We start from the raw sequence: 20,317 nt of genomic DNA, 5'->3' as shown, positions 1-20,317 counted from the left end.
TCAGCCACTTCTGCGTGTCTTGGGGCCGCTGTCGGGCGTCCCTTGACGGCTGCCGGGCATCCCGGGCCATTGCAGTCTGTGGCGGGGGCCCGGAGCCATTGCCGAGCGTCCCGGGGCTATCCCGGGAGCACCGGCGGCACCGCAGGAACCGCGGCGGGCGGGCCCGAGGTCGGCGCCCGTGAACCGGGACCACCGGCGGTGCGCGGGGCGGCGTCACCGAGGAGCCGGCGGTGCTGCGGGGGCCCGGGCCCGCCCCGCCGCCCGCCCCGCTCCCCGCCCCGCCGCGGCACATTCATGCGGCGGCGCTGGGCGCGGGCGGCGGCTCGGAGCGGCCCCGGCGCGGCGCCTCCCGCCGGGCCTCGGCGCATGTGAGCGGCGGCCGAGCGGCAGCAGGGCGGCGGCGGCGCCGCATCGGCCATGCGGTGGCCCCGCGGCCCCCGCGGCGCCTGGCGGCTGCTGCCCCGGCGCTCGCTGCTGGCCGCGCTCTTCCTCTTCTCGCTCTCCTCCTCCTTCCTCTACTTCGTCTATGTGGCGCCGGGCATCGGTAAGCGGCGGGCCGGGGCCCGGGGCGGGGGGGCGCGGACGCACCGTGTGCCGCTGGAAACGCTGAGTAATCCGCGGCCGGCCGGCCCCGGGGCCGCGGCATCCCCGGCGAGGGGCGGCCCGGGCCCGGCGCCCCCGGCTCCGCGGTGCCCGGGGCTGGGCAGCGCGTCCTCACCTCCCGGCGCGGCCGCGGAGGAGGAGGCGCTGCCCCCGGAGCCCCTCGGGGCGGCTGCGGCTCCCGGGGCTGCGGGAGGTGCCGGCCGCGCTCCCCGCGGGGCCGAGCGGGGACAGCCAGCCCGCTCCTGCCTGCTGCCCGGCCCGCAGTTTGTTTTGAAGTACTGGAGTGTTGTCCAAGTGCTTGTGATCCGAACGTGCTCCCTGGCGGAAATCCTACTCTGATTGTCAAGTGGGAAGATGAGAAGTGTGTATTTTAGAAGGAGAGTGTACTCGTTCCTGTGTTCCTTGTCATAGCTTGATGGGGAGCTGGAGGAGCCGTGTGTCAATATGGCCAGCACCCGGTGCTGCTGGGGCTGTCTGTCCATCTCCTCTGAGATACGGGCAGACTCGTGCCCGGAAAGCATCTGTTCTCTTCATGCCGTGTATCTCGTTTCTGCAAGGAGCCAAGGCTCGTGGTTTGGCCTTCAACCAAACTTTGGCAACAATTTATTTCTATAGAAACAGCCCTTTCCAAAGAAATAGGGACTTTCTCCTTGAAATGTCATTGGTGTTGCTCATGCCATTGCTATCTTGGACATCCCAAGGAGGTCTCTGTGTGCTTTCAAGGTGACTTCTGTGGGTTTTTATTTACAAATGATGTCCCGTGGCTGCCTCTGGGCTTTGGGAGCCTTTCCCAGGGCTGAGAAGGGGTTGGCTGGTGTATGAAGCTCTGCCCGTGTCCTGGGCACATCCTAAGTGAGGTTGTGCATGCTGAGCCTCGCCGTGGTGCCCAGGGCTCTGCTGTCCCGGTGGCCAGGTCCCCAAGCTCCTGGCCACGGCCCTGGGGGCTGCCGAGCCCCCTCTGGCCTCTGTTGGAGGACGGTTTCACACGGGTGCTAACGGGAGGTGCAGCCTGGCCCATCCTGTTCATGGGGTGTGGGGCCCGTGGCTCTGCATCCAGGGCATCCTGTGGCCCTCTGCGGGCACAGGGAATGGCGTGGATGTGGATGAGCTTCCCAGGGCCCAGCTGGAAGTGCACTTCAAGAAGGAAATTTCTCTTGTAAGGATGGTTTTGTTCCTTTTTTTAGAGTATTCTGATTAATTTTGTGTTACTTCTGCATGGTCACCAGTCTTAGAGATGATGCAGGGTATAAATATGTTTAAGACTAGTTCTGTGCCAAGAGGCCCTTCCCTGTGTGGACCCCAGATAAGACAGTCACGTCCTACCCAACGTTCCTGCTATCTGTGATGCCCAAAGAGGAGGCAGGGAAGTGTTGGTGGTCCCTGACCCCACCCGACCATGGATGGCAGTAATGTTATGAGTCATCTTCTCATCAGGTGACAGAAGATGTGCTTCCTTTTTTTAATTTTATTTCCTTCCTTTTTCAGCCAAAAATGTTTCATCATGAAAACCCAGCCCAGTATTCCTGGGACGCCTGGGCTAATCCTCTCAGCACTTGGAGGGAGTTTGTTCTCAGGCTGCAGTAGTGAGTGGAAGCCTGGGAGAAGAGCGAGTGATGTAGGACATGAGCAGAGCTGGGGTCTTGAAGAAATTGCCCATGTGTGGGTGATGGAGAGATGCTGTCAGCAGAGAATTCTGGGGCATTTGTCCTGCCTGTTGCCACCTCAGTGCGTGGAGCAGGGCTGGGCTGCTCTTCCATGGCCACGGAAGGGCCTGGGGACATCTCTGTCCTGAGACCATCCCTCGTAGGGCATGCCGGGGAAATGGCTGAAGGAGGACTTGGAGTTCATTGGCTAAACCATGGGCAAGGAAGTGATAAATCCATTCCTTGATTTATCTCAATTAAAAAGAAAAAAAATCCAAATAAATGGGACCTGAAGCTGCAAGTGAGCTTGAACCAGCTGGAGCCTAGAGGGGCTTTTGTCTGCCCGGTGCCACAGGCTGGAGCCAGACTGCCCTGCCTGGGCAGCATCAGCCCCTCTGGGCTGGGAATGGCCCTGTGGCAGGATGGCATCCCCACGGCAGGGTGTGCTGTCACCATGGCTGGGAGCCTGTCCCCAAGCCCCGTGTTTGTGGGGGAAGATCTCATCGGCACTGCCAGCCGTGTTGTGTTCAGGCAGTTGTGCGCCAGTGCCAGGAGAAAACTGGGACAGTTGCACTTCTGGGTGCTGTCTCAGCGCATTGGTGTGGAGCTGGCATGCTCGTCTGCTGGGAAAGCTGGATAACTGCTCCTGGTGCCCTTTGGAGATGGGGAAGGGGAGCCCAGCCTGGGTTCTGAGTTGCCTGCCCAGTGCTGGCCTGCTCCGATTGACCGTGGTGTTTGGCTCCTCACAGCCCAGGTAACCCAGCAGTCTGCTCCAGACGGAAATGCAGGAAGAAATTCCTGTTTACTGTCAGCAAATAGCCATGCTTGGCTCCTGCAGCGAGTCCAGGGCTTTTGGGCCTTACATTTGTGTCGTGCCCGGACTTACGTGATGGCCAAGGCAGCTTCTCGTTCCTGTTCTTCACCAAGGTTTCCTCCTACAGAACTGAAATGTTTTTGTGGCCTCAGGTTTGTGCAGAGCGATCCAAAGTAAACAGCCAGCGCCGCTTCCTTCCCAGCTCCTGCATCCGACAGCCGCGTGTGCTCCGCGCACGGCACCGTGCCGGTGGCACCCCGGGCTGCCCTGCGAGGTGAGCTCCAGAGAGCCGGCCGTGGCACGGATGCTGCCAGCTCTCCTCGTCCTCCCCGCTGCTGCCGGCGCGCGCTGGCTCCCGGCCGGGTGACTGTGTGGGTCTGTCTCATGGTCCCATTGTGAGCGGGATGAGGTGGCCGATTGTTCTGCGGGCAGGGGCCGAGGCACGGCGGGGCTGCGGTGGCTGCAGGCTCCAGGAGCCGCTCTCGTGTCCACAGGGCCCCGCTGCGGGCAGCAGGTGCGTGGGGCTGCTCCTGCCTGGGGAGCTCGCTCGTGCTCGCTGCTGAGCTCTGAGCCGTGGGGCTGGGGGTGGGCTGGGCTTTCACTGCACAAACTCACACTGGCCTAGTCCTGGAAAAAACACAGCTTGGCACTGGGCAAACAGTTCTTGTCCTGTTACGGAGGTCGGGGCCACCTGGACAGGTTACTTTGCAGGGCTTGTTCTTGGCACTGAGGCTCTTGCCCTCTTGGGACAGCTGCTTTTGTGCCTCTTGCCTTCCCTAGATGGGATGTGGAGAAATGGGATTGCCAGAGTCACTGTGGCTGTGCCCAGAGCCCAGTGCTGGAGCAAGGATGATGTGGGCACACAAAGAGTGTGCTGACTTGGGGATGGAACACCCCAAGAGGCTCTTTCTGTTTCATCCTATGCTCTGCTTCTGAATCCATCCATGGGATGTGGGGTCGTCCCTGCGTGTCCTGCTCTCACATGGTGGTGGCTCATACAGCTTTCCTACAAGTGTCTGGTTTTATTCTCTTTGAACAAGGCCTAGGAAATCAAGGGAATATCCTCCTGCAGCTGAAAGCGGTAATGCTTTTTCAAGCTGCAAGTTATTTCATCTTGATACCTCTAACTGCAACAGTGGGAACTTGTCAGACCTTGGACTTGGTCCTGGTGTAGAGGGTGGCTGGGAGGGCTGGCAGGGGCCTTCCCTGGCATTCAGCTAGCAGTTTTTGGCTTTTCCTTTGTTGTCTCGACAGATGTTGGAGCCTCTTTATTTAATTTTACTATTTTAAATTTTGATTTCTACAGGAGTCGTACTTGGTTGGATCTTATGGAGGAAAATAATGTAGAGAATTTAAATTATTGGGTGAAAGATTGTTAGCTGAGAGGGAGAGAGCTGTAATTCAGTCTGGCTTTACTTCCTCCAAACTTATCAGGAATTGCTCCCAACCGGTCATACGGGGCATGAGGTAGCACCACTAGCCCTGAATTACATTTATGGTGCAAGAACTTGATTTTGATAGGCAGGAGTGCTTTGAAACGCTGTTGTGTCAGGCTCTGTGTTGGTGACCAGCAGAGCAGTGCTGTGGGGACCAGCAGCTGCCTTGGCACAGCTTTTGTCTGTCTGTGGCTTTTGGAACAATATTGTATCACCAAAGGTGGCTGATCCAGTTTGGTCGTTTAATGCCTCAGCCTGGCAGATCTTAGGACAGAGGAGTTCTAGGGGAGAAAATGGCAAGAGATTTTGCTACTTCCAGCTTGTCCCAGGATGGAGGGACTGTGGGAAGGGGTCGAGTGCCCGTGGTGGTGAGGGACAGAGGAAGAGTGGTGGCCAAGGTCCCGGGCAGGGGGGTGGCACTGGGGGACATGGAGCTGGGCTGGGGGGTCTGGCCGAGTCCCCCGTTGTGTGGGGGAGTGGGTGGCTGCTGCTCTGCCTCCTGAGCACTGCTGTGGGGATGGGGGCAGAAGGGGCAGGGCAGAGTCTGAACGAGGGGCAGCACAGTTGAGTGCTGGTGCCCAGCCCGTCCAAGCAGGACACGGAGCCACGATGGCCTCAGCTTGGCCGGGCAGGGCTGGCTGCAGGTGTCCTTCTGGGTTTGCTGGGTGCCTGGATGCTGTCTGAGCAGGGACACAAGGGGAAGGTGCAGCTTGCAGTAATGAAATGAGGTTTATGCTGTCATAGCCATGGCTGCCATCTCCAGGTCTTCCCCAGGCAGCAGGAGGAGTGTGGTATCTTACCGTGGAACATGGCAGCACTGCCCTCCTTCACCCTCCTCTGCCCAGAAAATCTGCCAAGCAGCATTTCACAAGCTAAGGGAGGAACAGCCTGCTTCCACAGCGTATCCCACAGAGGATACTGCCATCATCGGATCTGACAGTGACTGGGGGTAGTAAGAAATCCTCAAGTGCTCCTTGATACAAGAACTTGAGCTTGGGCTCTCCTGTGCTCCGAGCAGAGGGAGGCTGGTTGCAGCTGTGGGAAGTTGTTCCTTTGGCAGCACCACGTTCTTCCAGCAAAGAGGCTCCTCCAAGGCAGGTGTGGGGTGGGGAGCAGCCCTGTTCCACCCAGCTGCTCCTGTGCATCCAAGATGCTGCTGCTGCAGAGCATTGGTTGGAGACCACCTCTTGATCAAGGCTAACAAATTACAAGGTTTGAGAGCAGATGAATTACTGGGTTTTCTTTGCCTGTAAGCACCTGTGCTGTTTGTCAGGCACGTCTGGTTTGGGTTATTTTGCTGGTGCCTCCCTGGGTGTTGCAACTGCAGAGTATGTGAAGAGTTCATGTTTCATCCGTGTGTCTCTGGAAGCCTGGCTTCTGGGAGCTGACTGGCAGACACAAAAGCTTCCAGGTACTGGTTCATTCCTGCAAATTGAGTGCTTCAAAACTTCAATAAACTGTAGCAGAGCAGATTTTTTTTTAAAGCAAAACCACTGATGCTGTCAGCCCAGGAGACGTGGTCTTCACGGGTTTGGGAGGCCATGGAAGGCCAGGAGCTCAGCTGCTTCCTGTGGCTGCTGGCTCTGCTGGAGATAAGGGCTCTGACACTGCTGCTTTATTTCCTGAGCTGATCCTCTGCCTCTCTTCCAGGTGGACTCATTAATTGCATTAACTCAGGCAGCATCTGCTCTGCGGGGTATGATGAACCCCCCTGGGGACCAATGCAGGGAATGGAGATGAGCAGTGTGGGGAGCTGTGTGTTTGCACTTGATCCCATTTGAATGCTCCTACAATTGGTGGATTTAAATATCCGAGCACATGGAGTCTTTAGATACTCAATCTCACCTGAAATTCCTGGGGAGCCTCTGAAGGCTGGCAGCAGTGGTGGTGGCCTGGCTGACGTGCTCAGCAGAGCCCTCTGCTCACCCTGTGGCAGCACTGGGGGGTGAGGGGTCTGGAGGAGAAGCTGATCTGCAGCTGTACAGAGCAAGGAAAGCATTCCCTGAACAGCTTTATTTTTAAAGCATCATTGTCACAATACAATGTGTGTATTTACTTTGACAAAACCTTTGCTGGGTTATTTTAGTAAAGTTTATTTCCATACAAGCTTTTTCTTCTCCATTGAATTCAGACTGTTCTGGCTGTGGTTTTGGCTGGCAGCAGTTTGAACGGGGATGCTTTAGGGTGGTTAATGTGTGTTTGAAGCTTTTCTAGCACTAGCTCTGAATACCGTGGGATTAGTCCTGTTTGGAGAGATGGAGGAGCAAATGTATAGTGGACTGTGCTGTTGAAATGCAAGATAAGCCCAAATGAGAAATTTTTCAGGGCTGTTGGCGGGTGTGGTTTTTTTGGGGGAATGTGGAATAGATAACATGAAAACCACCAGGGCTTTCAGCATTCCCCTGGAGCTGCTCTTATTTTGAAAGGAAAGGTGGATTGGAAAGCTGAGGGTGATGTCAGTGCCCGGCAGGAGAAGAGCCCTTGGCCATCCTCATCTTCTGCTTGGAAGGGTCCCAGGGGTGACAGGGACAGCACATGTAGCCCTTGTCCTGCTGGGGAGCGTCCCCATGGGTGCAGCTCTGGTGTGGAGTACGATGGCCAGGGCTATGAGCTCCTTTTTTCATTATAAAAGGAATTTTCTGGGGCTTGCTGGCCTTGCTAAAGCACAGGAGGGAGCTGGGGGGAGGTGTGTTTGGGGACCCACTGTGCTCTGTAGTAACTGTGGGTGTTTTTGATAAAGCCACGAGCTTCAGTGCTCCCTATTTGACACTTTGCTTTCTCAAGGCACGTAAATGTTTCTGCAGGGTGTGAGAAGCTGGGTTTGAGCTGCTGCCTCCCTGCTGGCTGCGCGGGGGAGGCGATGGTCAGCGCCTGCTTGCTGGGGCTGTGGCTGAGAGCGTGTGGTGACAGCGTGTGACTTCCTAAAGGTCATTTTTTTCCTAGCTTCTTGTATGAGGTGCAAAACCAGTGGGTTCTGCCCTTTTTAGGCCTGTAGTTGTATGTGGCATCCGTGGCACAAACCTCTCTAGAACCCTTGTCCTGAGTGGGGCTTTCATCCTGGGGCCCCTCTGGAGATGCTGTTGGGGCTGGCCAGCCCCCCTTGCAGCACAGGGACACACAGGACCCAAGCTGTGTCTGTGTCTGTCCCCCAGCTCTTGTGGCAGGGAAGGGGCTGCTTCCAGGGGATGTGAGTTCAAACAGGACCGTGTTTTTGTGCCTCAGTCTCCCCTGTGGGTGGGAGCCCGTGCTGTGAGGTGTGTGTGATGGTGAGGTGTGTGTGAGACAGCTGCTGTGGAGCTGTTCCCACCCTCAGCCTCCCCAGCCTGAAAGGTGAAGGTTTGGAGCTGTTTCTGTTTGGGGGATGCCACTGCACACGCAATGGGAGTGCACCAGTGCACTGCTGTGGGCTGGGCTGTGGTGAGGCAGTTCCACCAGGGTTTGTTTGTGTGTCTAGAGAATTTTATGGCAAAATAATTGTTTGGTTTTACTGAATGCTATTGCCATACAAATTATCAAAGGAGACTCTTGAAAGCTGGTGCTGTGTTAGGCACCTGCCTTGCTTTGGAGAGACCAAGCTGGGCTGAGCTGTGCTCACAGCAGCTTGGGGGGTTCCCTGCACTGACAGGACAGGCTGCTGCAGACCATGGGATGCCTGCACACTCCTGATTGATGGTGTCTCCCCACAACAGCTGGTTGGGAGCCAGGATTTTGGGTGGGAAGGGGAGAAGACGGCTGCATGAATGCTGATGTTTATGAATTGCCTTCAAAAAAACCTGTACAAAGCAGTTGGAATAGAAGAGGAAAGCAAACACTGCAGTGCACCAGGTAGTCAAGTGCAAACAGATATTTTTTCCCTCGCTACCTGGCAGGACAAGGAAGGCATTCCAGTGCCTGCCTCGGTGCCCGCTGTGCCCGCGGGGCTGGCAGGGGCCCTGGCACTGCTGGCACGGCTGCTGGCGGCAGCAGGGCAGGGCTGGGATGCGTGGGGGGAGCTGTGGGATCAGCAGGCGATGCACAGAGCACAGGTAAATAAAAATGAACTGCTGGAGCAGCCGTGTGCCAGGCAGGAGAGGCCAGAGCTGCGGCAGCCGGAGTCGAGGGACAGCAGCGTGAGCTCCTGGCAGCAAACACGGCTGCCCTCGGAGCTGGGGACCCTGGAGGGACACAGGGTGGCCCCCGCTCCTGCAGGAATGTGAAATGCTTCCACACATGCAGCTCGCTCTCGTTCTGCAGTCATTTTTTTTTCCCCCCTCAGTGTTTTTCCAACTCATGTCTTGCTGCCAGAGTCCATATTAATAATGCATGACTTTTTTTTTATGGTGCTTCCTTCCCGGCGTCCCTTTCAGCTGCTGAGTCAGAGAAGATTGTTATAGCAGCAACCTCTGAAGCGGTGAAATGCCCCTGCAGTGCTCAACTGCTGTCATTTATCATCCCAGCTCCTCTGCGGGCAGCCTGTTCCCTTGCCCGGCTTGGGGGGAGGATCCCTGTGCCAAAAACCTGATTCCTGTTACACCAGCTGATGGCTGGCGAGCTGAGCTCTGCTCAGCCTTCCTGGCTAGTGTTTGCTGAAAACAGATACTGCCTCTGTTGGCTGCCTTCTTTTTTTGTATGAAATCCTGTGAAGTTTTTTCCTGAACTGTCTAAAACTGTGTTTTGGGATTGCACCCAAGACTTCTTTTTTTTCTTTTTTCCCCTCTTTACTGATTTTTAAATATTTTTTTTCGTCCCTGCATTCCCTTTGAGATCTTTACCTGGTCTTTTTAGGGTAGTTGGGATGACAGAAGCCATATAATGTGTTAATGGGGTTAAATTAACTTAAAATCCTTCCAGTAGTTGTTGAGACGTGCCTGGCTGCTGCAGAAGCCTTGGAGCTGCTAATGCAGCATGGAACAGAGATCTGAAGGGCTGCTGCTGCAGGTTGTGCTCAGCCCAGTGGGTCCCCTGCGTGTCTGGAACCTGGAGGGAGATAGGGAGCAATGGCACTTGTCAGGGGATTTGTCTTCTAAAGACTTAAGGAACACCTCTGCTGTGATCTCAGGAGCAGCTTCTGCTGTCCCCTATCCCAGTATAACTTGGGGTGGCTGCTGGGGTACTCTGGTGGGGACACAACATCCTCACGGTCCTCCCCTGCTGTGCCCTGGCAGGTTTGGAAGACTCCCCTGTAAATACAATCCCAGAGCCGTGCAGGAGAGGAATGGGGCTCACCTGGGGAAGGAGGGTTTCCTTTTTGCCAGGCTTCCCAAGCTGTCTCGTTCCCCATGTCCCTCTGTTGGGCAGGTGTGGTGTGTGCTCTGGGGAGAGCAGAGGAGTGGAGAGGGGCTGGGACCAGGAGGGAGGTGGTGCTGCTTTTCCCCTTCCTCACTGGAGGAACTGGCCAGAGCAGCTGCAGGTGTGTGTCAGGCTGGTGTCTGGCTGCATCTCCCTGGCTGCACTCCTGCATCTCCCCTGGGCAGGCTCCTCTGTCTGGCAGGGCAGCAGCTGCCCTTGTGCTGTGCCTCCCCCTCAGCTCATCCTGTTCTGCTGAGGCTCTGCAGTGCTGGGCTCCTGATTCACTCCTCCCGAGGAAGGGAGAACTGCTGGGGTGTGACATTCCCTCAAAGCACCAGCACACCCTCCTTCCATGCTGCAGCCTGCCCCCCTCCCTGCTCAGGGTCAGTGATTTCTCTTTTCCATTTATTTTTTTTTCCTTTTAAAGGGTTTTTCTGGCTGTTGGGTGCCCGCTGCCCTGAGGGCAGTCTCCCTGTAGCTGCCAGCTGGGAGGGGGCACGCGCTTTCTGCACGCTGCAGGGGAAGCTTTGCGCAAGGGTCCCATGAACTTCTGCATCTTCAGCCCACAGGGGCTTGCTGGAGTGGCCTTGCTGTGGTCACCAGCTGCCCCAGTGCTGCTGCCTGCCCAGGACATGGCCCAAGGGACACCTGTGCAGTGCCACAGCCCCCCTTGGCCCGCAGTGACACGCAGTGCCACCCACAACTGGTGAGACGAGCAACTTGCTTCTCAGCTAACAAGATTTAGGTGGATTATGCTATGTATTTAATCAAGGGCTAAGCTGATTGCCTTATTTGGAATGGATCAAAGCCCTTGGAAATACCAGCCTGGAGACCAGCTATTGAGCAGCAATATTCCTGAGCCGTGTGGCAAGCCGTGCTTTCGAAGAAGCCGGAGGTTCCGCAGGCAGGTCTGACGGCAGCAGTGACCAAACACAAAACCAAATTGGAGAAGTCTGAGGAGATGGGGAGGTAGGAGTGTGAGAACGTTGTTAGTCATTGACCACCACGAAGGATTTTGGGGAAGAGGCTTCCTTTTCTAACTTTCAGCTTGAAACCGTGTTTCCTGGTACATGAAGCTTCATGCTGGCAGCTAAGTGAGATGCTCTGACATTTGGCAGTCAGGCTTCCACCTTCTAGAAAAGCAGCTGTGACTCTTGTGAGCTCGTGTGGCCCTGCATCAGAGCCAGACTCTATTGCTCACACAGGGAGCCCCACATGTGGCTGTCAGCAGCGTTGGAGCTCACAGGGGCCTCTCCTCCCCTGTCCTGGTGGAGTTGCCCTGGGTCCTGCAGGATTTTGGCAGCAGGATTTTGGTGCTGCTGGTGGAGGAGCAGAGGGTGTTCATTCCTGCTGCCAGCCCAGGGGCACTCGCTCCTTGCTGTGGCCTTGGCTGCACCCAGGAGCCCAGGGCTCAGAACTGCCCCTACAGGCAGCTATCGAGGCAAGTTTAAAATTACTTTCCAGTTAAGAGCTGTTGTGCTTTTCAGGGTCCTCCTGGAGCGGCAGGGCAAGCACCTTGTCCAGGGTGTGTGGTGTCTCTTTCCTGTAGGGTTGGGGTTTTTGCCATGAGAGGTGTTGGTGCTCTGGGCTGCCCTGACTCCGTGTCTGTGAGCTCTGCACCGCCTCACCTGCCTGCAGTGAGATGGTCCAGTGGAGCAAGATGTTGCAAATACACTGGTTATTCAAATCACCTTTTCTTTTTCTTAAAAGGAGAAGTTTATTCTAGGAACCAACCTCTGTCTTGCTGCTGTTTGATGCAAGGACAGCAAACACAGGTCACAGCTCTCCTGCTGTGTGAATGTGGCTGTGGCACTGCCTGTGGAACTGAAAATACCCCAACCAAAAGGCTTGGCTGGAGGAGATGGGTACGGACATGGGTCCATACCTGCTTTGAGGTGAATCAGGCTGTTCCCAGGCAGCAGCAGGTACTCCCCACAGCATCACTCCTCCTTCCCTTCCCTGGGACTTTGCAAACATCTCTCCCCTCTGCCTCTCAGACCTTGTTTTTGCCTCATTGCCCGCTGCAGTGGGAATAACCCTGGAGCAAGTGCGGGGACAGGCTGTGTCACACCCTGCCTGTGCCAAGGGCCCCTTGTGTTGGCTGCCCCATCTCTCCTGGATGTGGCCTGAGCCCTGCTGTGGGGCTGGCAGAGCATCTTGTATGACAGCCAGGTGTAAAATGTTCCATGTCTAATTTATTGCTAATCAAACCTGCAAATAAAGTTTGCAGTCAGACCTCAGTCTTCCTGCCCAGCCCCATTATGCATCTTCCTGCCCTAACTCCTATGTGAAGTTACAGGCAAGGACTGCTCAAGCATCCCTTTGTGTTTCAAAGGCCTGGGCAGGTTTGTCAGTGTGAAATCACCCCATCAGCCTGACTTTGGGTGTCTGCCTGTACCAGAGGGTCTGAGTTTGTGGGCAGGATCTGTGCTGGTGCCTGGCCCCGTGAGGCAGCCCCAGGGCTGGTGGTTCTGAGCACGGCTGGCAGGGCCCTAGGGCCAGAGCAGATGGAGGGAGCTGTGGCAGGAAGGGGGCAGGGGCTGCCCAGCTCCAGGCTGCTCTAGGTTAACCCTGCTTTCACCTGATTAAAAAATTAAAAATGCCTGTTAACACAGTCATTGTCAGGTTTGCTGCTGTGCTGCAGAAAGCTGGTGGCAGAGCAGGTGGGAGCTGACACTGCCCCTTTTCCCCACGCTGCCATGGACTCATGCCATGCCTGGTGAGTTGGAGGTGCTGATGTGGGCAGGGTCTGTGGGAAAGCTCAACCAGCTCCTTCCTGAGGCCCTTTGGGGCTGCCCTGGTGCAGAGTCCTGCCCTCCCTGCCTGCTCAGCTCTTCTGGCTGTTCCACCTGGGAGCACTGGCCTCCCATTCCCCGTGTGTTTAGTTTTTCCAAGGTAGCCCTGTGTCTCACCCATGTTTGCAGAGCTCGACTTCTGGCTGCAGACAGGCTGGAATTGATTAGTTTATTATTTTTCCCCCTCTGCCCTGTTGCACGTATCAATAAGAGAGTGGTCAGAACTTGGCAGACACTCAAGTCTCCTCAGGAAACTGAAGTTGCTGCTGTGTGCGAGGTGCTTAGAGGTGTTTCAGTGGGGGAGGAAGGAGGAAAAGGCTGTTCACTCGTGTGCCCCTGTGTGTGCTCATCCCTGCCCAAGCGATTGCAGAGCCAGGTGAGCGCTGGTGGCCCGGGGCAGGAGGAGGAGGCAGCGCTGGCTGCTCCTGCCCACAGAGGGACAGGCAGGATATTTTGTGCCCAGTGCCCCATCTCCACAGTCTGATCACAGCCAGCCTCTGCTGAGCTTGCCTCAGGTTGTTCCCTGTTTGCACAAACCCAGCTGAACCTGCTGGGGTGGGAGTCAGGGCTGTGAGCTGCCCAGCCCTGGTGGGTGATGTCCCGTGAACCCTGGCTGCAGCTCGGGGCTGTGGAAGTGCTGATCCCTTGCTGAGCTGGCTGGCTCAATAGCCTTGTGCCTGCTTATCTGGGATTAATGTGTAACCTCACGGCAGTGCTCAGGCACAGCTCTGAGCCAGTGCTGTGGTGCAGGGCGGTGCCAGCCTGCTCTCTGCTGCCAGGGCATTCTATTGCCCCTTCCAATGATAAGGTTTAGGGTTTTCCTGTGCCTGGCGCCGGCGTGGCCGTGCTGTGGGTGAATGTTGGCCGTGTCTGGGCAGGGGGACAAGTCAGAGGCAGGAGAGAAGGGCAGTGCTGGGGACAAGCCACGAGCCACGTGTCTGTGTGTGCCCAGCCCCAGGGTCTGGTCCTGAAGGGCACGGATGGCTGTGGGGTGATGGGAAGAAGGGTTTTTTCTTTTCCTCTGTTCATGGCATCATGCCATTGTTTTTCTGCTGACGCATAGGAAGGCGTCACACGGGCTGGGATTTGATGGACAGTCTTTTAGGTGTTAAATAAGTTCACAGATAGAGGGATGAGTTCTTTCCAGTGAAGTCATTCCCTACACTGACAATGGAATCAGTTTATTTATTTACAGCAGCTGTATTGCCAGTTTGCTTGTCAGGCGGAAGAAAATCATATAAAAATGTTGTGTATTCCAAGGTTGCATAGCTCACAACAAAGCTAGTAAATGTCTTAGGACGTCAGAGTTCTTACAAAATCCCATAGGTAATGGTCTGTGTGTTGGAAGTTCAAAGTTGCACCCTCTCTCTGATAGCTGTTTTGTTTCTAATAAAACACAGCAGCTGGAGAGGCCATTCACAGTGTTGCCTTTAATTATTGCAGACAAGAACAACTCTGTAATCTGACTGTGGAGGCCAAGCTGCTGTGGGTCTTAAATGGCACTGCATGGTGAGAGTACCCTTGGCAGGGAGCTCTGAGCTGCTGCCTTTGAAAATCTCAGACAACAGTCATGCCACGTGATTGAAGAATTCCAGCTTGGAGAATTTTTTAGGGGTTGAAAGGGCTGACGAGCCAGGCAGATGCATGGTGTGGAGGTGGGGCTGTGGCTGCTGGGATGGCTGCTTTCCCAGGACCTGGCAATGTACAGAAAAGAAACTGCAGCAGGGACAATCTTGGGGTGTTGCTACAGAGGGCTCTCTCCTCGGTCTCCATGGTGCGAAGCAGCCTTTGTAGTGCCAGGGCTGAGGCTGCTCGGGATGCTTTATTGCCACTGGCAGGCACTGGCCATGACACTGCAGAGGTGGGCCTGGCTCTGGGCCTTTTAGCCAGGAGTGGAAACAGCAGGTTTGGGTCGGGTGAGAGGCCACAGCTCCTGCTGAGCAGGGCAGTCCTGGGTGTGCCCAGGGTGAGCCTGGTGGCACTCTGCCCCTGCCATGCCCTCCCTGCCGGCTGCTGGGTCCCCACCTGCCCTGCAGAGGCCAGAGGCAGCGACAGGCTGGGCACAGGGCAGCCCTGCACGGGGTGAGGAGCCCTGCCCTGATCCCTGCCCTGATCCCTGCCCTGATCCCTGCCCTGATCCCTGCCCCGCTCCCAGCCCCTGCAGATCTCCTGGGCATCGTGGGCGAGCTCGGCTGGGAGCTGGGCTTTCCCCGTGCTGGCTGTTGGAGGTGCTGGAGCCAGGAGGTGCTGGAGCATGCTGTAGCTGTAATTGCAGCAGGAGATGTCCTGGGGAGAGGGGATGCTGGGCAGGAGGGCTCCTCGCAGGTCCAGCCTGGTGTGACAGGCAAAGCACTGACCTGGAACAGCCTCTTGGACCCGCCCTTGGAACAGCTCCCTTGAGCAGACATGAGGCTGTGCATGTGATAGCCCTTTTTGTTCAGCCACGCTGAACTTGTAAAACATGCTTGAAGAATCAGGTCTTTGGTTTTTTGGGGGGGAATAGCCAAAACAACAGAACCTGTTCTCTTTTTCTCCATCAAAGTCAGGGTGTTCAAACGCCAGGCAGTGCAGTTTGCAGTGTGTGAACTGAGTCAGTAGATCCATTACTCTTAAACTGTTTTTTAACAATTTCCAGTGGGTATTCTCCAATGGGTATAATCTCCTAATTTGGAAGACTAACAAATCAATGATTTCAAAATCGATTTAACTGGTGTTTGATGAATACGGAATCCAAATCCCACCTGGCTCCTGTTCTCTGCTGTGGCCTGACTGCATTCTAGATTGCTTCCAGCTGGTGAAGGACAGCACTGGTGAAACTCCCTGTTGTCTGCGTTTCCTGGGCAGCAGCACTCCACACGTCCCCGCTCTCCCCCGTGTCCTGTCACTGCCTGTTTGAGCAGGATGCTCAGGTTGGTGCCAGGGCCTGCCTGCAGCAGAGGATTTTCTTTGTCTCCCAGAGCTGTTCCAGTTCCCATGGCCCAGGGGATGAGGAGTTGTCCTGAGCTGTCCATGCCCTTCCCTGCCCTCCTGCTTCAAGGACAGTGCTGTGGAGGATCTGCCTGTTTTTCCTCTCCCTCGCTTGCCCAAACATTCACTTAATTTTTATTTATTACTTTTCTCAATGAAAGCTCTCCCTCTGTTTGTTTCATCCTGATCCTACAAGAGCACTGGGCTGAGGCACTGGGATTCCTGAGGCCTTCAGAGGGTGTCCAGGATGCAGGAATTCCCACCCTTTGTCTCCTAATGAAGCGAAGGAGCAAACGCTGAGCTGTGAGTGTTTGGAAGCACAAATGTTTGCTGTGGTAGCAGCAGCCGGTGCTGCCAGCCCCGAGGTCGGGTCGGTGTCGGTGTCAGTGCCTGCAGAAGAGCCTTTGATTGCTCATTTTGTGTGTGTTTGTGCTCTGGGAATCTGCTGCCAGCGCTCTCTGCTCCTCCCAGGCCGCTCCTGGGGCAGGGAGCGGGATGGGGAGAGCAGCCCGGATGGAGGTGAGGGATGGAGAATAAACAGGAGACGTGCTCCTGTGCACTCACATCTCCTGCATGGCATTTAACACAGCAGAGTGCGAATCTCTCGAGGAAGGGTAATCTTTAACTTGGGCAAGTGCTTGTTGTGCTCTGTGCTGCGGCCTGCACGTGTCACTGCGCCCTTCCTCACAGAGCCCTGGATTGCTCTTGGGGTTGGCAAAGCCCAGGCTGAATTTACAGGTGCACAGGTAACCTGTGTGCTCCTGCCTCTCCCACCTGCCCGGGGCTGGGTCACTGCTGTGGCCCTGTCACCGCCGTGGCCCTGTCACCAGTGCGGCCCTGTCACCGCCGTGGCCCTGTCACCAGTGTGGCCCTGTCACTGCCGTGGCCCTGTCACTGCCGTGGCCCTGTCACCAGTGCGGCCCTGTCACCAGTGTGGCCCTGTCACTGCCGTGGCCCTGTCACCGCCGTGGCCCTGTCACCGCCGTGGCCCTGTCACCGCCGTGGCCCTGTCACTGCCGTGGCCCTGTCACCGCCGTGGCCCTGTCACCGCTGTGCCTGGGTGACCTGGGGCTCGGTCCCACCACCAGCCTTGCCTGCTGCTGGGCTGCAGAGCTCCTTCCGTGGGTGCTTTGGAGCTGTAGATGTTTTGTGGGTTCCCTTGGCCTTCTGAGTTTTCCCTGTGGGCAGCACACGCTGTGCTCCTCTTGCTGGGTGTCCTAAAGCCAGTGCAGAGCTTTTCAGAGCCAGTGGCACAAGCACCTTAGTGCAGGCAGCTGTGGGAGCGCAAATGGAAGTTGCCACCTTAAATGTGTATGTGAAAAATTCAGGGTCTCAGAATAATACGGATTTTCCCCCCCTTGCTGAGGCTTCCCCAGGGTGATTTTTCTGTAAGACAGCTCAGATATGAATTTCCCATATTCAGGTTTTGACTGAGTGTCACTTTAGCCTCCCATCTTCCTGCTTGCTGTGTGCACGTGCAAGCTGCCAACTTGCCAATTTTGGGGACAAGTGGTTTGTAATTACCAGCTCAGTGCTGCTGCTGCACTGTTAATTCTTAGACCATTTAATGTATCAGATTATTCCTTCCTGTGCTATTTAGAGGCAAAGGGCTAAGTAACAGTGATGGCATTAATATTAAATTCTCTAAAACTAATAGGAACCTCTTATTTAATTGTTCTGGCACTCAGCATGTCTGGGGAATACAGTGCCACTGGAAAGCTAATAGAGACAGAGGTCTCATGGTGTATTAACACTGGGATGCTGCTACTTTTCCTGGCTGGGTTATTTATGAGTTAAGACTATCGTAACTGTCTATCAGTGCCTTAGAGGCTTAGCTTGATTAAACCCCTTTGTATTGCTAATGCTAAAGGAGCTGGATTGATGCTGGGGATCTGTGGGGAGAGCTTAGCAAAAGCCTTAATGTAGCCATGACTCTGCTGGTTTCACTGTCTCTGGGCCCTGCGGGAAGTGTCTGCAGCGGGCAGGACCTGCCAGCCCTGGCAGGGTGACCTGAGCACCCACCGTGCTGCCTGCGGGACCCTTCCCCTTCCAGGTCCCTGCATCTCCCATGTGAGGTGTCCCACCAGCTCTGCTGGGCACCTTGTGCCCACTCCAAGCAGCTGGTAGAGCGCTCAGCAGGAGTTCCTGTGGTGTGTTGATTTGTGGCTCTGCTGGTTGAAGTGTGGCTCCAGGTGCTGGCAGGAGAAGGCTGCACGTAGCAGTGAGACCATGATGAGCTCAAACAGCCCCTCTGTGCTTCTGCAGCACGAGTGGACTAATGAATGGGAAAAATGCTGAATGTGACAGAAAGCCCTGAATCTCAAAGCAGAGGAAGGCTGGCTCCTTCCTCAGGAAAGGCTGGCTGCCGTGCTGGGCGCTGATAGTGCCGCAGGCGTGCGGGGCTGCTGTGAGCCACTTGGCCCCTCTTCCTGCCCCCAGGCCCCGTGGCTGGCTCTCCCAGCTGGGGTACCCCGCTGTCCCCCTGCTGCAGAGGGTGAGGGGAGCGTGTCAGGGTCAGCAGTGAGGTGTGCCAGGTCTGTCCCTGTCCTGTGTCAGTGGCTGGCACAGATCGCAGTCAGTCCCCTTTGAATCAGCTCCCAAGCTGCAAATTACCCTGTTGCCTCTTCTAGTATGTATCATCACAATGAAACTAATTTTCCATGAGAGAGTCAGCTGTTTCTTGATTAGAAGTGCTCCGAAAATACTAACAGAGAAATTATTACAGGAAGACTTCAGTGCTCATTTATGTAATTGGACTTTACTTCCCTGGCTGAAGTTGTTGCATCCACTCCTAGCCTGAGTGAGCACTTGCTCTCCCAGTTTTCTTGTGAGCAGAGAGGTTAGGGTGCAGCATCCCAAGGGCTGCCATGCCCTGGGGTGTAGCCTCGTGCCTCTGTTCCAGCTGGTGACAAGCTGTCATGTTTTCCGTGTGTTTAAATCACAGCAGGGTTGACTTGTCCTTTAATGAACCAACAAGAATAATCTTCAGGCTGTTGTTTGGGCAAATGGATTCTTAAATTTTGCTTGTTTTCTGGGTGAGGAGTGAGGGTTTGCTGGAAATTAGCAGAAAAAGAGACAGCTCCTCTCCCATCCCTGTCTTTGTCCAGCTGCCCATGGCAGCGGCCGCGCTGTTACCGCTCCTGTGCTCTGAAGTGCCGCATGCTCAAAGGGAAGAAAGGCAGAAGGCCGATGTAATTTTCGAGATCATCCTGTGTGATGAGATTAGCAATGTATCACAACATCACAGAATTGCTTTCTGGCTGAACCACGGTTCAGGCCAAGCCCACCACGAGCCTGTGTGTGCAGCAGCGAGTGCTCAGGGGTGATCGGCTCTGGGAAACGCTTCTGGGTACAGGGACCCTGGGCTCTCTGGGGTCAGCCAGGTCAGGCTTAATAAATTTAAAACATGGCTAATTTGCTCATCAAAAGGGCAGTAAATGGAGGAGGAGGGAGATTTGAGCTCAGTACAGCGTTTCCCAAATGTTGGTGCAGCCCCAGCCCTGGCCAAGGCAGCCCCTGGAGCTGATTTAAGCACTGCGCACTCAGCGGGAGTGAAATGTTTGAGGTAACATGTTTTAAATCCGATTTTCTGACCTGAATGAATTCCATGTTCTGGATAAACATGGTGTTTGTGAGGCTTATCTCATGCAGGCACTTTGTTTTGGGGGTAGGAGATGGGGCTCTGGTCCCAGTCGTGGGGGGCTATTGATGCTGGGTGTTTAGCGTGTTGGGGCACACTGTCCTTGGCCAGGTATCTCCTTAATCATCTGCTTAAAGGGGTTAATACGTGAAAAGGCAACTGCTGCCTGACACAAAGCTGGTGTTGTTGCAGCCCGTGCTCCCCTGGGATGGTGGCTGCTGTGACAGTGTGCTCAGGATTCCTGCAGCCCGGCCCAGCGAGCTGTCATGTGGCTGTGGCGAGGCCCTGCTCCGTCTGCCGCCGTGGAGGGGAACAAACGGCGCTTTCACTGCGCCCGACAAACCTCCCTCTTCCTCACATTAACCGGCGATTGGATGCTGATTTGTCTCTCCTGTTCTTTCATGCTTCACCAAACCTGGATCTGCTTTACCCAGCAAGTCGAAGCATAATGAAGTAGAAAGTGAAATTACTTGATCAGCATCAGCGCGTTGTTTTTCACCGCTGACCCAGCTCCGTGTGTGCTGGAAGGTGAAGACTCGCTGCCCCTTCCTGAGCAGCAGCCTGGGCCCCACAACAGCTCAGCTGAGTGGCTTCAGCCCCCCATTGTGCAGAGCAGGGCAGCTGTGCCTGGCTCCTGAGTAGGTTTTGTGGTTTTGGGAGGGCTGCTGGGCTGTGTTTGCTGGGGTTGTGCTAAGGCTGTGCTGAGGTCCGTGCCCTGCCAGGCTGGCCTGGCTCTGCAGGATGCTGTCCCCTGGCTGGGTGTGCAGAGCCTTGTGCCAGCAGCGTGCTGGGGCTGTCACTGGGGCAGGACCTGGCCCTGGGGCCTGGGTGCCTCAAGCACCAGCCCTTCACCTGTCCCAGCTGAGGCAGGGCTGTGACTGGGCTGATCAGCTGAAAGAAAAGCTCCTGCTCACCTGGGAGAGCTGCATGGGCAGGCTGGGCTGGGGCTGCCCTGTGCATCCTGCCCTGCTCCCCAGGGCTCCAGCTGCATCACTCACTGTGCACTGCTAACCCCAAACAGCCCCTTCCTGCCAGCTCCTGCAGGAACTCCCATTTCCATAAATGCTGGAACAGCTGGGCTGTGCTGGGGAGGGGATGCTGGGGCTGCACTGCCGGGGTGCTGGGAGGCGATGCTGTTTCATGCTGAACTC

General features: G+C 55.7%; 1 protein-coding gene and 1 long non-coding RNA gene across 6 annotated transcripts in view; one reads left to right on the top strand and one right to left on the bottom strand.

The window, feature by feature from the left end:
• The first annotated feature begins 320 nt into the window (after nt 1-320).
• B4GALT5 (beta-1,4-galactosyltransferase 5) overlaps nt 321-20,317 on the top strand; it is a 32,542-nt gene continuing 12,545 nt past the window's right edge. Inside the window, exon 1 of one of the 5 annotated variants that reach the window (XM_086852529.1) lies at nt 321-544. In XM_086852529.1, the coding sequence (XP_086708655.1) occupies nt 418-544 (127 nt within the window). In that variant the 5' untranslated portion in view covers nt 321-417. Of the gene's footprint in view, nt 545-5,413; nt 5,908-9,877; nt 10,148-14,937; nt 15,830-20,317 lie in introns of those variants that run through there. The other 4 variants (XM_086852528.1, XM_086852530.1, XM_086852531.1 and 1 more) reach the window with 4 other exon arrangements.
• Nucleotides 12,715-16,766, bottom strand: LOC147650112 (uncharacterized). Its single transcript, XR_015276911.1, has 2 exons — nt 16,550-16,766; nt 12,715-16,431 (listed from the first exon to the last, which is right to left on the bottom strand). It is a non-coding gene; the product is annotated as an uncharacterized LOC147650112 (long non-coding RNA).

The sequence above is a fragment of the Cyanistes caeruleus genome, chromosome 16 (assembly GCF_971803275.1).
Source record: "Cyanistes caeruleus chromosome 16, bCyaCae1.hap1.1, whole genome shotgun sequence".
Classification (NCBI taxonomy): domain Eukaryota; kingdom Metazoa; phylum Chordata; class Aves; order Passeriformes; family Paridae; genus Cyanistes; species Cyanistes caeruleus.
Note: the sequence above shows the minus strand (reverse complement) of the source record. Positions and strands in the feature narration are given on the sequence as shown.